Raw genomic sequence first — 16,203 nt, 5'->3', positions numbered from 1 at the left:
CAACACCATTACAAATCTACACTTATATTGGTGTAGGGAACACCAACACCATTACAAATCTACACTTACATTGGTGTAGGGAACACCAACACCATTACAAATCTACACTTATATTATATTGGTGTAAGGACACTCACACCATTACAAATCTACACTTACATTGTATATTGGTGTAGGGAACACCAACATCATTACAAATCTACACTTATATTGGTGTAGGGAACACCAACACCATTACAAATCTTAAGTTATACTAGATTTATGTGGGTTGACAGGAATTCTCTCATCATTGAAATTCCAAAACGTTCTTTTACCAGGTAATGATTGTCAGGTACATAGTTATTTCAATTATCTGTAGCTTAATGCTTGCACTGGATAATTTATGAGACTCTGACGATAATAAATAGATGATATAATGAATTAGAAATGTTCAATTTGGGTTATTGGGTGCTGTTAAGTAGATCACGCTGGTATTTGATAGGCTAGTATAACATGTAGTATTGTATCAATAGTCCATGTTTAAGTACATTGTACACTGGTTACCTGGTGTCGACACTGTGGACGTGTGTCAACACCACTATAGGGGTAAAGTTTGATGTGTCAACACTCAACAAGTCACCACAACGGTGGATTAGTGTTACTGTTTAAATAACTTTACAAGAAAGTAGCATTAAAGAAGAAATAGAAAAACGCTGTTGTTGAGTGGGATACTGTTCATGACGTACTTGTGTATGGTATACCCACCAGACAGTATATTGTATTATACAGAGATAATTGCCAATAAATTTGGCAAAAGGTAGAAAATGATATCAAATAAAGAAAATTAAATGGAATAAAAAAAAAAATGCTTTCTGTTTGCAGGTGTTTTTTCTTCTTTTCTCTCTTTTATTGTATTTTAAAGAAGTAATTTGATTTCACTCCAATGGGAAATGTTTGATGTGTAGCGAAGGGAACTGATACCATTACCTAAAGAATTAAAAACTCTGATTCCTACATTAGTTCTCTTAAAGTAGAAATTAAGTTACTTTCACATTAAAAATGGATGTGAATTTTTCATGAAGCTTGAGCAAAGAACAAATGAGAGCTTGACTAGGGCTTGTCACTTGTTTGTCAACTTTATACATATAGTTCAATCTTGTTTTTTTATTAGAATTTCAATATAAAATTGACACATTCTATTGTGACAAGTGATATTATTGTGTTTGTCGATTTAAAATCCAAGTTGGCATCAAAAGTCTTGTATGATGATTTGTTTTCTGTTCCTCATTAAAAATGATAAAGATTTTGGCCAAATATGGTATGTATATATTGATAACTTTTGTGGTCAGGAGCACAATGACTTTTTACTATCCAAGATGTTATTGTGAATTATGGCCTGTGGTACTACTACTGTAGGCAGGAAAACTTTCGCCCAGTCCAATATTCACCCTTTTGCGATCAAGTCCATGTTCACCCTGTTAGTGTTAATTTCACCCTTCACACGTTATTATTGAATGTTGTGTGCTAAAACTCGCTGTCATCACATATTCACCCTCATTGGCACATGGAGGGCGAAAAAGGCGAAACTTTAATCGTGACAAATATTTCCTGGTATACAGTATGTTATGGTCCTTAAAATGCTTGTTTATTTTCACAGAACACAGACACAAGTTTTGGTGGTTTGGTCACATGTGGAGACATGAACAGGCTCACAAATTTACACAGGATCATCTTGAACGGTCTATGCTGCTTAACTACCAGTTTGCGAAGGTCAGTTTACTGTCAGAATTACAGAGATCCACGGTATAGCCCGAAATCTGTTTTAATTAAGTATTCTTGAAGCTTCCAAATTTAATAAGTTTTATGGGTTTGAATTTGTAATCACCAGGAAGAACGATTAAACAAATTTGTGATGTAGTCGATTGGGATGACAATTAATTCCAGGATGGTATATTACCATTCCGTTGCAGTAGACAAAAACTGTCATTGACAGGAAAATCAATGGAAATTTAATAAAGCAAGGAATCTTTTACAACATCAGAGTTCAAAAAAATCCAATGTTTTGAAATGTTTCTAGGGAAAATTTCAGTAAAAATTTTAGAAAAAAATCGCAAAAATGTCGGATCAATTTGCCTTCTACGTTTTGCCAGTAGAAAGTGGATTGGAAGGGTTTTGACTGGTACAAGTGTGTCATCCTTCAACCTTGTAACAGATAGCAACCCCAGAGCATGCTACAGAATTCAATAAAAATGTAATAAACCTTGTCACATTGTTAAAAGTATATATCTGTATAGACTGGTATCTGTACATTTGTCCTTGTATCCTACACGGTTTAGTCTAGGCTGGCCAGCTGACGTATGGAGATTTGTAGCCACTAGGGTGCTAGGGTTACGTTTATGTTCACACATATAACAGGACCATTGCAGGCCTGCAGTAAATCTAGATGGTTTTTATCTCTTTATCCTCTCTCCCTCTTCTGTGCATAGTTCACAAAATATTTGAAATACCTGAATTTGCATTATATCTGCATTTTTATGTGTAACTTCGATTTTTTAAGTACAAGTTGCAGTAAACATGGTTTTCTTTGAAATGTCCTGCCCTGATAGCCACAACACATAATGTACAGTATATATGTGTTTTAATAAATTCAACATTGGGTACATCTATTAAACATAGTATGTGGGGTATAAAGTGTTATTATACAAAGTAACTCCATTAGTATATAATAAATATATAAATCACTTTAATATAAAGCCTTACCTAATGCAAATCACTATAAAGTAAAGCCATACCATTCATAACTCATTTTAATCTTACAAGGTTCGTTGTTCATTCATGTAGATTTTGATGATATATTACCCCTGGTACATACATTTTCAAAAGTTCGTTGTTGTAGCTTTTACCTTTACACAAACAAAAAATATATATTTTTCATATGTATGGTACTGCTTTTCAAAGGATAAGTGTTAGAGTGTCAATTGACATTTCTCAGTATTTCACGCATGTTTGAATGAATTTAAAACCTGACATTGGTTTTGTGAGAAAGTAGGGAATACAATTCCAAAGTGAAGTGCTTCATAGTTTCCCAACAGTAACAACTCTGGTATTGAGATTATCAGTACTGAAGGGAGATAATGAGATCATCAATAATTCAGTAGATTTAAGCATTATCAGGATGTAGGCGGTTATTTGAGTTATAAGTAATGTTTATAGATACTGGGGTTATTATTTAGGTATTTAGATTATCAGTGATGTAGGTAGATATTTCGATTATCAGTGATATAGGTAGATATTGGGATTATCAGTGATGTAGGTAGATATTGGGATTATCAGTGACGTAGGTAGATATTTGGATTATCAGTGATATAGGTAGATATTGGGATTATCAGTGATGTAGGTAATATTTGGATTATCAGTGATGCAGGTAGATATTGGGATTATCAGTGATGGAGGTAATATTGGGATTATCAGTGATGTAGGTAGATATTGCGATTATCAGTGATGTAGGTAATATTGGGATTATCAGTGATGTAGGTAGATATTGCGATTATCAGTGATGTAGGTAATATTGGGATTATCAGTGATGTAGGTAGATATTGCGATTATCAGTGATGTAGGTAGATATTGGGATTATCGGTGATGTAGGTAGACATTGGGATTATCAGTGATGTAGGTAAATATTGGGATTATCAATGATGAAGGTAGATATTGGGATTATCAGTGATGTAGGTAATATTGGGATTATCAGTGATGCAGGTAGATATTGGGATTATCAGTGATATAGGTAGATATTTGGATTATCAGTGATGTAGGTAAATATTGGGATTATCAGTGATGTAGGTAGATATTGGGATTATCAGTGGTGTAGGTAGATATTGGGATTATCAGTGATGTAGGTAGATATTGGGATTATCAGTGATATAGGTAGATATTTGGATTATCAGTGATGTAATTATTAGAAGTATCAATAGTATATATGTAATAGTGGAATTGAATGTTATTCAGATACATAACAGGATTTTCTACGTTATTGTTATTCCTGTATCATTTGTTTAAGGGGTATGCCATTTTCAATAACACTGATCTGTTACAGAATCATGACATCCCCATCTACCAGCAGTACGCTGTTGCACCCCATCACTCGGGGGTGTACCCTGTCCATGAACCACTCTACCAGTCTTGGAAGAACGTGTGGGACATACGGGTAACCAGTACAGAGGAGTACCCACGACTCTACCCCGCCTGGAGGCGCAGGGGCTTCATACACAAAGGAATTATGGTATGTCTGGCTAGGTTTCCTTCATGTTCTGAATATCGCTGTATATACAGGTTCATCAGCTTTTGTTTTTACACCAGTGTATTAATAAGATGTGATATTTATGGAAAGGCCAAATAAAAATAGAGTTGTGTTTCCTGTTTCCTGTTGACTATATTTTCCTGCAGAGCATAAAAACTTGTTATCGGTGTCTCAAAGTCAAACATGTTTTTTATGTATTTTCTCCTTTGCCAAATTTGGAAGTAAATGAAATTTCATATAAATTAGATGTAGTGTATATAAACAATAAAAAAACCCACCAATAAATTGATGTAAAACAGCTTATTCTTGGTTTTGTTGTAAAATTTGAGTACCGAAACTCAAAAAAGCGATCCTTTTATCTTTGATTGGATAGCTTCTTAAGTTGTCTTGCGTGGCTTTACATTGGTGAAATGAAAGCAGAACCTTTTAAGTTCATGTGAAACGCTTCACACCTGGAATTCAATATAAAATACCCTTTCCAGGGACAGAGGGGTAGAGCCCAATAGAGAAAAAGGGGGAAATCCTTTTAAAAGAGTACTTGACATAGAACTGAAGGAATTTTTAGCTGTTAGCTTACTTGCCCAAGCAAAATTTCAACACCTGATCCTCTATGTACAGTACTCACAATACCAGGTGAGCTATACAGGCCCATGGACCTCTTGGTGTTCCTACTATTCAGATAACTGGTGATGAAAGTCACATTTGACATTTACAGCTTAGTTTTCATACTAGAATTATAATGGTTAGTGCCAAAGTTTCCATCATAATTAATCTCTGGTATGATAGACTTATCTACTTTTATAAAACACAGGTTTTACCTCGACAAACCTGTGGGTGGTTCACTTTTATAAAACATTTACTTACAGGTTTTACCTCGACAAACCTGTGGGCTGTTCACTTTTATAAAACATTACTTACAGGTTTTACCTCGACAAACCTGTGGGCTGTTTACACATACACTCTTCCTGGACAAGTATCCTGGTGGCAGACATCACCTGGATAACAGTATACAAGGAGGGGAACTCTTCCAGACATTCCTGTTTAATCCTGTAAGTTATGGTGACTTCTAAGACATTAAGTTCACTAACTCTTATGTTGCCATATAAGATATTATGGTTTATTACATACATAGTTGCCTTTTAAGATGATATACTAAGTTAGCTTACTATTATGTTGTGTTAAAGGGTTTTAAGGTGCATTACACTTATATACACCGGTATTACCTTCTAATATATTAAGTGTATTCTTATGTTGTCATCTAAGATATTAAGGGATATTACATTTATGTTGCCTTATAAGATACTAGGTCGACTTACTGTTATCTATGATATAAAAGTGATCAAAGATATCAGTAAGATTTTAAGTTACGTTCCCTCAAAGTCCTGCAGCTTGTACTGAATATGGTGATGCTACATCAGGGACTAAAAGTCTTGCTGCCCTTAAAGTCCTGCCCTTAAAGTCCTCTGCCCTTAAAGTCCTGCCCTTAAAGTCCTCTGCCCTTAAAGTCCTCTGCCCTTAAAGTCCTGCCCTTAAAGTCCTCTGCCCTTAAAGTCATGCCCTTAAAGTCATGCCCTTAAAGTCCTGCCCTTAAAGTCCTCTGCCCTTAAAGTCCTGCCCTTAAAGTCATGCCCTTAAAGTCCTTCCCTTAAAGTCCTGCCCTTGCCCTTAAAGTCCTGCCCTTAAAGTCCTCTGCCCTTAAAATCCTCTGCCCTTAAAATCCTGCCCTTAAAGTCCTCTGCCCTTAAAGTCCTGCCCTTAAAGTCATGCCCTTAAAGTCCTTCCCTTAAAGTCCTGCCCTTGCCCTTAAAGTCCTGCCCTTAAAGTCCTGCCCTTGCCCTGTAAGTCCTGCCCTTGCCCTGTAAGTCCTGCCCTTGCCCTGTAAGTCCTGCCCTTGCCCTGTAAGTCCTGCTGTCAGTACCAGAGTAGTATGATATTGCTTCCATTTTCACAGTAGAAACAAAACCAGTTTATTTTTGTCGACATATTAAACAAAATACCAATGTTAAAATCAAAATTAAATCTGAATTGAGAGAAACTGTCAACATCAGTTTGGTATCCCCTTGTGTGTGTAACATCAGTTTGGTATCCTATTGTGTGTGTAACATCAGTTTGGTATCCCCTTGCGTGTGTAACATCAGTTTGGTATCCTCTTGTGTGTGTAACATTAGTTTGGTATCCCCTTGTGTGTGTAACATCAGTGTGGTATCCCCTTGTGTGTGTAACATCAGTTTGGTGTCCCCTTGTGTGTGTAACATCAGCTTGGTATCCCCTTTTGTGTGTAACATCAGTTTGGTATCCCCTTGTGTTTGTAACATCAGTTTGGTATCCCCTTGTGTGTGTCACATCAGTTTGGTATCCCCTTGTGTGTGTAACACCAGTTTGGTGTCCCCTTGTGTGTGTAACATCAGCTTGGTATCCTTTGGTATCCCCTTGTGTGTGTAACATCAGTTTGTTATCCCCTTGTGTGTGTAACATCAGTTTGGTATACTCTTGTGTGTGTAACATCAGTTTGGTATCCCCTTGTTTGTGTAACATCAGTTTGGTGTCCCCTTGTGTGTGTAACATCAGTTTGGTATCCCTTTGTGTGTGTAACATCAGTTTGGTATCCCCTTGTTTGTGTAACATCAGTTTGGTGTCCCCTTGTGTGTGTAACATCAGCTTGGTATCCTTTGGTATCCCCTTGTGTGTGTAACATCAGTTTGTTATCCTCTTGTGTGTGTAACATCAGTTTGGTATCCTCTTGTGTGTGTAACATTAGTTTGGTATCCCCTTGTGTGTAACATCAGTTTGGTATCCCCTTGTGTGTGTATCATCAGTTTGGTATCCCCTTGTGTGTGTAACATAGTTTGGTATCCTATTGTGTGTGTAACATCAGTTTGGTATCCCCTTGCGTGTGTAACATCAGTTTGGTATCCTCTTGTGTGCGTAACATCAGTTTAGTATCCTCTTGTGTGTGTAACATCAGCTTGGTATCCCCTTGTGTGTGTAACATCAGTTTGTTATCCCCTTGTGTGTGTAACATCAGTTTGGTATCACCTTGTGTGTGTAACATCAGTTTGGTATCCCCTTGGGTGTGTAACATCAGTTTGGTATCCCTTTGTGTGTGTAACATCAGTTTGGTATCCCCTTGTTTGTGTAACATCAGTTTGGTGTCCCCTTGTGTGTGTAACATCAGTTTGGTATCCCCCTTGTGTGTGTAACATCAGTTTGGTATCCCCCTTGTGTGTGTAACATCAGTTTGGTATCCCTTTGTGTGTGTAACATCAGTTTGGTATCCCCTTGTGTTTGTAACATCAGTTTGGTATCCCTTTGTGTGTGTAACATCAGCTTGGTATCCCCTTGTGTGTGTAACATCAGTTTGGTATACTCTTGTGTGTGTAACATCAGTTTGGTATCCCCTTGTGTGTGTATCATCAGTTTGGTATCCCCTTGTGTGTGTAACATCATTTTGGTATCCCCTTGTGTGTGTAACATCAGTTTGTTATCCTCTTGTGTGTGTTACATCAGTTTGGTATCCCCTTGTGTGTGTAACACCAGTTTGGTGTCCCCTTGTGTGTGTAACATCAGTTTGGTATCCCTTTGTGTGTGTAACATCAGCTTGGTATCCCCTTGTGTGTGTAACATCAGTTTGTTATCCCCTTGTGTGTGTAACATCAGTTTGGTATACTCTTGTGTGTGTAACATCAGTTTGGTATCCCCTTGTGTGTTTAACATCAGATTGGTATCCTCTTGTGTGTGTAACATCAGTTTGGTATCCCCTTGGGTGTGTAACATCAGTTTGGTATCCCTTTGTGTGTGTAACATCAGCTTGGTATCCCCTTGTGTGTGTAACATCAGTTTGTTATCCTCTTGTGTGTGTAACATCAGTTTGGTATCACCTTGTGTGTGTAACATCAGTTTGGTATCCCCTTGTGTGTGTAACATCAGTTTGGTGTCCCCTTGTGTGTGTAACATCAGCTTGGTATCCCCTTGTTAGAGGTATATAAGGTTTCGGTAGTGCATATGGCGACCATTAGTTATTACTCAAGTTTATTTTTATTTTCAGATAAACATCTACATGACCCATATGGGGAATTATGCCAATGATAGGCTGGCGCTCTACACGTTTGAGAGTGTGATCAAGTTTGTGCAGTGCTGGACCAATCTGCAGCTGAAGCAGGTGCCCCCTTTAGAGCTTGGCATTAAGTATTTTGAGATGTACCCAGAGGAGAGGGATCCCCTGTGGCAGGTATACTCACATCAGTATACATTGGATCAATGTTTACTACGACTGTATATTGTTTATATTTTATTGAACTGTTATTTCTGATTTTGTGGTGTCGCCTATGATTTGAATGTGACGTATAGAGATTACTCTGTTGGCGGTGTTTTTCGCCCTCACGTAAAAGGTTTCGTTGTGATAATTCTTCAAGAGATGTTTTAATTTTCATAAAACTGGGATCAGAAAGTGATTTCTGTCCAAAAACTCCTGAAGAAATGCTTTGATTTTCATGAAATATTTGATTCCAGATTTATAATAAAAATCACTGGTATCCTTTCTACCAAAATAACTCACTCGAGATTGATGCTCAGCGAAATTCAAACATATTTAGAAAAGGGTATTGTGATCTGATCGATGATACAGCAGAAAAAATATTAAAGTTCTTGAATCATCCCTTCATCATATTTACAGTCAGCCATCATTACACCAAATTATAAGCTGGTGACATTCACAATGTACTCACATCAGTTACATTTTGTTGTGTCTTCCTTACAGGTTATGTATCCAGAAACAGTACTTAGTTAGCTGGCTCTTTTGCTAGTGTTAAAATTTGTTGATTTTGATTAAATATTGAAAAGTGAAAATTTAGCACCCATTAAATTTGTAACTACTTTGTACTGTAACTTATCGTGCAACATTTCATATCTTTCAGAATCCATGTTTATACAAGCGTCACCTAGCTATATGGTCCACCAACAAGAGCTGTGACAGACTACCAAAATTCCTCGTCATTGGTCCCCAAAAGACAGGTATAGTATATATTAGAACTGATGCAAGATTTGTCATCACATGAAGCATTCAATGTATTAAAAAAAAAGGAAAAGCAGTATAAACAATACAATAGCAATATTCTAGTTAACGCAAAAGTGCAAATATTATATTCATTCATAGTTACAATGATGGGCATGAAATGTAATTATGTTTCACCAATCAACTTTGTACATGAGAAATCAAACCAGATTTCCTACTTAATTTAAACTACTTATATGGCTTATCTCCTGTTGTTATACACAGGGACGACAGCTCTCTATACATTCCTGTCCCTCCACCCAGCCATCCTCAGTAACTACAACAGTCCAGATACATTCGAGGAGGTGCAATTTTTTAATGGCAACAACTATTATAAGGGAATTGACTGGTAAGTGTAATGTACATGGATTTAGACTTTCTTCAGACTTTTGGAACAGGTGCTTCTCAAAAACACCAAGACATACTTAAAAGTTTTTTTTGTAAAACAAGATATCCAAGAATATTCAAATCAATTTTGCTATTATATTTTAAGGTAAGCATGGTGTAACAATTTATAAATTGAGACCTTGCAACTCTGAAGTGGGCATGTCGCGGAATAAAAACCCATACATTTTCCTATCTATAACTTGAAAATGAGACATGTATTTAAATGTTCTAGGTATATGGAGTTCTTTCCTATCCCACCAAATGCCACATCAGATTTCCTATTTGAAAAGAGTGCTACATATTTTGACAATGAACTTGTACCAATGAGGGCACATGGTCTGATTCCAAAAGCCAAACTCATCTGCATATTGATCCACCCAGCCAAACGGGCTTACTCATGGTACCAGGTAGGTTGTGTTGTCTATGGAATGTGATTGACATCAGCCTGTTATGTAGACAGGAACCTTTTATCTACTAGTATCAGTTAAAGGATTGGTTTTTGAAAGTAACAAAACTAAGCTTATTGATGAAGTTTTTGATGTTGAGAAATGGTCATTTTTTTCAGAGATTTATATTTATTGTGAAAGCTAAGTATTCATGCTGATTTAAAATTGAGTCAAGGAATATGAAATTGATGCCCTATTAAATGTTAAAATATGATATGACAACTGAACTTTATTTAATAGAAATACTACATATTGTAAATGTGTCATATATAATACAATATTTTACATTTCAGCATATACGTGCCCATAATGACCCTATAGCACTAAACTACACTTTCCTGGAGGTTGTCACTGCTGATGATTCAGCCCCTCGCAAACTCCGAGACCTCAAAAACCGATGTCTCGCTCCTGGCATCTATGTCCAACACTTGTCCCGATGGTTGGACTATTTTCCAGCTCGTCAAGTGAGTTCTACAGAAAACAACGTGATCTGGGTAGTGAGATTATAACTAGACAGGAGATAACGGAAATGATGGAGTGTATATAATTTGTGATTTTTATCATTCAGAGGTAAAACAATATCCAGAATGATAAGAACTGGCATTTGAAAATTGGACAGAGATTACATATTAATTTTCTTTAGAAATTTCTCCTATAAATTAATTAATCCTGTACTGTTCAATCCATACACAATATACCATTCCATGTAAAAAAACCCAAAAAAACCCAGATTGTTTATACCCTGTACAATTGCAGGTATAAATGATTTAATCTAGTTATGTTCAACCCATGTACAATTCATAGTATACATTAATCCCATACTAATCAATTCAATATACAATCCTTGGTAACATAAAAATCATACAATGATAGCAATGTAAATCTAATAGTCTAGAAACCAACTTTGATTATCATTAGGCTGGTGTTTGGGACACACAGGTGGTACAGTATTGAGGAATAGTCCTAGTTTAAGGTCTGTTTTGTACAGATTGTTAGATAGTTTTGTGTTATTTACAGATATGTCTTTAATATACAGGTTGTTATGTCAGCGATGCTTAGGATGTCTTTGACATTTCGTTCATCAGGTTTGAATGACCTGATCTTTATCTCACCCCAGAGGAAGGTTCTTTTACTATAGTTGTCTAATAGTTTGGTGTTTAATCTGGATGAATTCGAACATTGCTGAGGATACTTAATGAATTCCTTTTTATGTTTTCAGTTGTTCATCATTGATGGTGAATGGCTGAAGAGTCACCCTGTCGCTGTCATGCACAACGTCCAAAGATTTCTACACATCGAGCCTCATTATAACTACAGTCAGCTAATAAGGTATGATCCGTAAACGTTCACTTCCTTCTCGAGTTACCATTTATTGATGGTGAACATTTATTTTTTCCGAGATACCAACACTCATACCTTTGTTTTTCTTAAACTTCTGTGCTCTGTCAAAATATAACGTACAAGTTTGTTATGTTACATGTGAAGGTGGTAAAAGTGCCCATTGTAACAGAGTAATTCATACTCACAAAGATTAAATATTTGTCCTTGTGTTCCTCAGGTTTGATCCAAAGAAAGGGTTCTACTGTCAGATTCTCTCAGAAGACAAAAACAAGTGTTTGGGCAGAGGAAAAGGACGACTCTACCCGAACATGAGCAAGGAGGTCACAGATTACCTGAGACAGTTCTATAGGAAACACAATGTTGCTTTATCAAAGTTTCTCAAGAAAAATCAGTACCGCATACCAGATTGGTTAGAGGAGGAACTGAGTCACTGACTAACAAGGCATTAATAGTATCACAGCCAATTGACGTCTCAGCAACCTGTTGTAATGCTCAAACTCATACAACCATCCTGTGTAAAGGTTGGGTAGGTCCTCATATGAAATGTGGTGCCGTATTTACTAACAACATTCGTTGTTATACTATGTGTTTTTGTGAATTTGACCATTTCTTTGATTCTGACTGCTTAAAAACTCTCCTCACTAGAAATGGAAGTAATATCCAGGCTTACATGACATTAGTTAGATCATACTTGACATATCTCTACGTAAATTTCACTCCTATGGTACCATGAAACATATTATTCAGCTTGTTTTGAATCTTAAATTTCATTATGTTAATCACTGTGATAGGATACTAATTATATCAAATAAACATTTGTTTCATTAAAGTATGTTTTTGGTAATCTGATGTTCAATGTGTATGCAGAATGGGCTGGTACCCGTGCATATGTAGGCACCCTTTTGTAAAGACCTTAGATTGGTGAATAGCTGTTATTGTAAGCAAATCATGTCTCACATTATTAAGTTGCTTTGGTGCTGGGTTATTTGCAATTGCTGCATTTAAACAAAATTATTGTGTACCCTTGCTTGGTTATTGTACAGTACAGCAAGGGGCAATCAATAAAAACACCTTTACTTTAATGTAATACGGGTAAAATGCTTTTGTTAATTTGAATTGTTTTGACCTTTAACAATGAATATGAACCTGCTCTGTGTACATAACAGTTTCGTTATACGTGTATATATATATATATATATATATATACTTTTAACCTGTAGTTTTGTGTACTCCCCAGACAATCTGACTAGATTTCTGTACTGTTGAGCTGTGTTGGCTATCCTGTTTTACAGTATATCCAGATCCGGTGTTCAGGTTTACATGATGGCTCAATGTTTGTCATTATTTTGTACTTTTTTGATAACTAATCTGTCAAAATGGATTTGTAAGAAAGTTATATTAGATGATAAAAGAGTCGAGATGAATTGCCAATACATATTATTCATTGACATTTCTGTCTCCAAACCTAAGTAGAAAGCCAAACTCTGGGTAGTAACTGTGAAATATGTATACCAAACCCTTGGTAGTACATGTAGTTATGGATTACCAAACCCCATGTATGGATTGCCAAACCCCTGTAGTAGCTGTGAATTACATACCCTGACAAAAGCTGTGAATACTGAACCCCTGTGGTAGCTGTGAATTACTTACCCTGACAAAAAGTGTGAATACTGAACCACTGTAGTAGCTGTGAATTACTTTCCCTGACAAAAGCTGTGAATACTGAACCCCTGTGGTAGCTGTGAATTACTTACCCTGACAAAAAGTGTGAATACTGAACCACTGTAGTAGCTGTGAATTACTTTCCCTGACAAAAGCTGTGAATACTGAACCACTGTACGTAGTAGCTGTTAATTACTTACCCTGACAAAAACTGTGAATGCTGAACCACTGTAGTAGCTGTGAATTACTTCCCCTGCCAAACTGTGAATACTGAACCACTGTAGTAGCTGTGAATTACATACCCTGACAAAAGCTGTCAATACTGAACCCCTGTAGTAGCTGTGAATTACTTTCCCTGACAAAAGCTGTGAATACTGAACCACTGTACGTAGTAGCTGTTAATTACTTACCCTGACAAAAACTGTGAATGCTGAACCACTGTAGTAGCTGTGAATTACTTCCCCTGCCAAACTGTGAATACTGAACCACTGTAGTAGCTGTTAATTGCTTTCCCTGACAAAAGCTGTGAATACTGAACCACTGTAGTAGCTGTTAATTACTTACCCTGACAAAAACTGTGAATGCTGAACCACTGTAGTAGCTGTGAATTACTTCCCCTGACAAACTGTGAATACTGAACCACTGTAGTAGCTGTTAATTACTTACCCTGACAAAAACTGTGAATGCTGAACCACTGTAGTAGCTGTGAATTACTTCCCCTGACAAACTGTGAATACTGAACCACTGTAGTAGCTGTTAATTGCTTTCCCTGACAAAAGCTGTGAATACTGAACCCCTGTAGTAGCTGTTAAATACTTACCCTGACAAAAGCTGTGAATACTGACCCCCTGTAGTAGCTGTTAATTACTTACCCTGACAAAAACTGTGAATACTGAACCACGGTAGTAGCTGTGAATTACTTACCCTGACAAAAGGTGTGAATACTGAACCACTGTAGTAGCTGTGAATTACTTTCCCTGACAAAAGCTGTGAATACTGAACCACTGTACGTAGTAGCTGTTAATTACTTACCCTGACAAAAGCTGTGAATACTGAACCCCTGTAGTAGCTGTTAAATACCAAATCCTTGGGAGTAGCTATACAATACCAAACCCCTTACAAAGAGTGGGGAATATCAAACCCCTTACATAGAGTGGGGAATACAAAACCCTTGGTAGTAGCTATACAATACCAAACCCCTTATAAAGAGTGGGGAATACCAAACCCTTGGTAGTAGCTATACAATACCAAACCCCTTACAAAAAGTGGGGAATACCAAACCCTTGGTAGTAGTTTGTGATTTCCAAACTCCATGTAGTAGCTGTTGAATACCAAACCCTTGGTAGTTTTTATGATTTACCATATAGTACATTTTAACTTCTAAGTAGCTGTAGAATACCAAACCCTTGGTAGTTTTTATGATTTACCATATAGTACATGTTAACTTCTAAGTAGCTGTAAAATACCAAAACCCTGTAATACCATATAGATATTGAAATATAAAAGAGGCAAAGAAAAGGTATTTTGAAAAATTGAGTTAATAGGTCATTAGGTAATAAAGCATTGACTATCTGGTAAAGAACCAGACTATCATTGCTGTCACAGCTGTCACAGCTGTCACAGTTAATTCAGTCACTTGTTTAGCCCTTCACTGAGACGGTGTCAATGATTTTATATTCACTTAAGAATTGTGGAGAAGTCTGGATGAAGCCATTGCTAAATTTAGTATGTTGTTGAACTTCAGGCTCTTCTATTACACTCAGGAGATATTACATCATAGTTTTTAATTGTAGATATCAGTGTATAATTGATGTATTTGTTGACCTGGAGTTCTCCTTGTGAACTATACTTGATGTTTTATATATGATGTTTTGTCTTCAATGTTAATTGCTTGAAGTTCCTACTTAAATAGTAAGCAGGCCTTTTTTTTGAAAAATTAAATGTTTCAGTATAAGGTGATTACAATTTGACATAAACCTGAGGAAGCAAAATGCTTTTACTGCTCATTTGTCTACTATGTAGATATAAATATTCTTTTATGGACAGGTGTTAGGTCAAGGGGAGATAACTCATGTCATAAACTGCTTATCTTGTGATGTTTAGAATAAACTTGTGAGCATGCCACAATTTGATTTGCTTGTGAGCTATGCGTGTTAACGTTTGATTTACTTGTGAGAGTGATACATTCAGAGATACTTTTGAGAGTGTTACATTCAGAGTTACTTGTGAGAATGTTACTTTTCAGAGGTAACCGTGAGAGTTACATTCAGCGTTACTTGGGAGAATGTTACTTTTCAGAGTTAACCGTGAGAGTTACACTCAGAGTTACTTGTGAGAATGTTACTTTTCAGAGTTAACCGTGAGAGTTACATTCAGAGTTACTTGTGAGAATGTCACTTTTCAGAGTTACTTGTGAGAATGTTACATTCAGCGTTACTTGTGAGAATGTTACTTTTCAGAGTTAACCGTGAGTGTTACATTCAGAGTTACTTGTGAGAATGTCACTTTTCAGAGTAACTTGTGAGAATGTTACATTCAGAGTTACTTGTGAGAATGTTACTTTTCAGAGTTAACCGTGAGAGTTACATTCAGAGTTACTTGTGAGAATGTTACTTTTCAGAGTTAACCGTGAGAGTTACATTCAGAGTTTCTTGTGAGAGTGTTACATTCAGAGTTACTTGAGAGAGTGTTACATTTCGGGGTTATTTATGTTGAATAAAAAATAAGAGATTTTGTTGTTTGGTAAGCAAGTATTTTTTTGTTGTTTTCTTTTAGTTAAACATATATATTCATAGATTAAGTTGGATGTTTATTATTATATCCTTGACCTGTCCATTAGTAGGGTGTCAATATATTGTTCTCTTAGGACAAAATACTAACATATACCTGAACTTTCAAGGTGTTTTTTTTACACCTTATTGTGTATACTAGTATGTTACATTGATGAAGTAATGAGTAATAATGTTGATACACAGAATCACATAGTCCTATACATATTGGGGCATACTATGTATACAAAGTCTATGTGTAGGGAATATATT

General features: G+C 36.3%; 1 protein-coding gene across 3 annotated transcripts in view; it reads left to right on the top strand.

Moving 5' to 3' along the window:
- Nucleotides 1-15,445, top strand: part of LOC110448531 (bifunctional heparan sulfate N-deacetylase/N-sulfotransferase-like) — a 50,601-nt gene extending 35,156 nt beyond the window's left edge. For all 3 annotated transcript variants that reach the window (XM_021494812.1, XM_021494813.1, XM_021494814.1), the window contains exons 4-13: nt 1,637-1,749; nt 4,073-4,258; nt 5,197-5,325; nt 8,322-8,504; nt 9,190-9,286; nt 9,552-9,675; nt 9,946-10,120; nt 10,453-10,623; nt 11,379-11,488; nt 11,718-15,445. In XM_021494812.1, coding sequence (XP_021350487.1) covers nt 1,637-1,749; nt 4,073-4,258; nt 5,197-5,325; nt 8,322-8,504; nt 9,190-9,286; nt 9,552-9,675; nt 9,946-10,120; nt 10,453-10,623; nt 11,379-11,488; nt 11,718-11,934 — 1,505 coding nt within the window. In that variant the 3' untranslated portion in view covers nt 11,935-15,445. The remainder of the gene's footprint in view (nt 1-1,636; nt 1,750-4,072; nt 4,259-5,196; nt 5,326-8,321; nt 8,505-9,189; nt 9,287-9,551; nt 9,676-9,945; nt 10,121-10,452; nt 10,624-11,378; nt 11,489-11,717) is intronic.
- Nucleotides 15,446-16,203: the final 758 nt, after the last annotated feature.

This window comes from Mizuhopecten yessoensis, unplaced genomic scaffold, assembly GCF_002113885.1.
Source record: "Mizuhopecten yessoensis strain PY_sf001 unplaced genomic scaffold, ASM211388v2 scaffold4119, whole genome shotgun sequence".
Classification (NCBI taxonomy): domain Eukaryota; kingdom Metazoa; phylum Mollusca; class Bivalvia; order Pectinida; family Pectinidae; genus Mizuhopecten; species Mizuhopecten yessoensis.
This window is presented reverse-complemented; position numbering and strand designations above follow the sequence as displayed.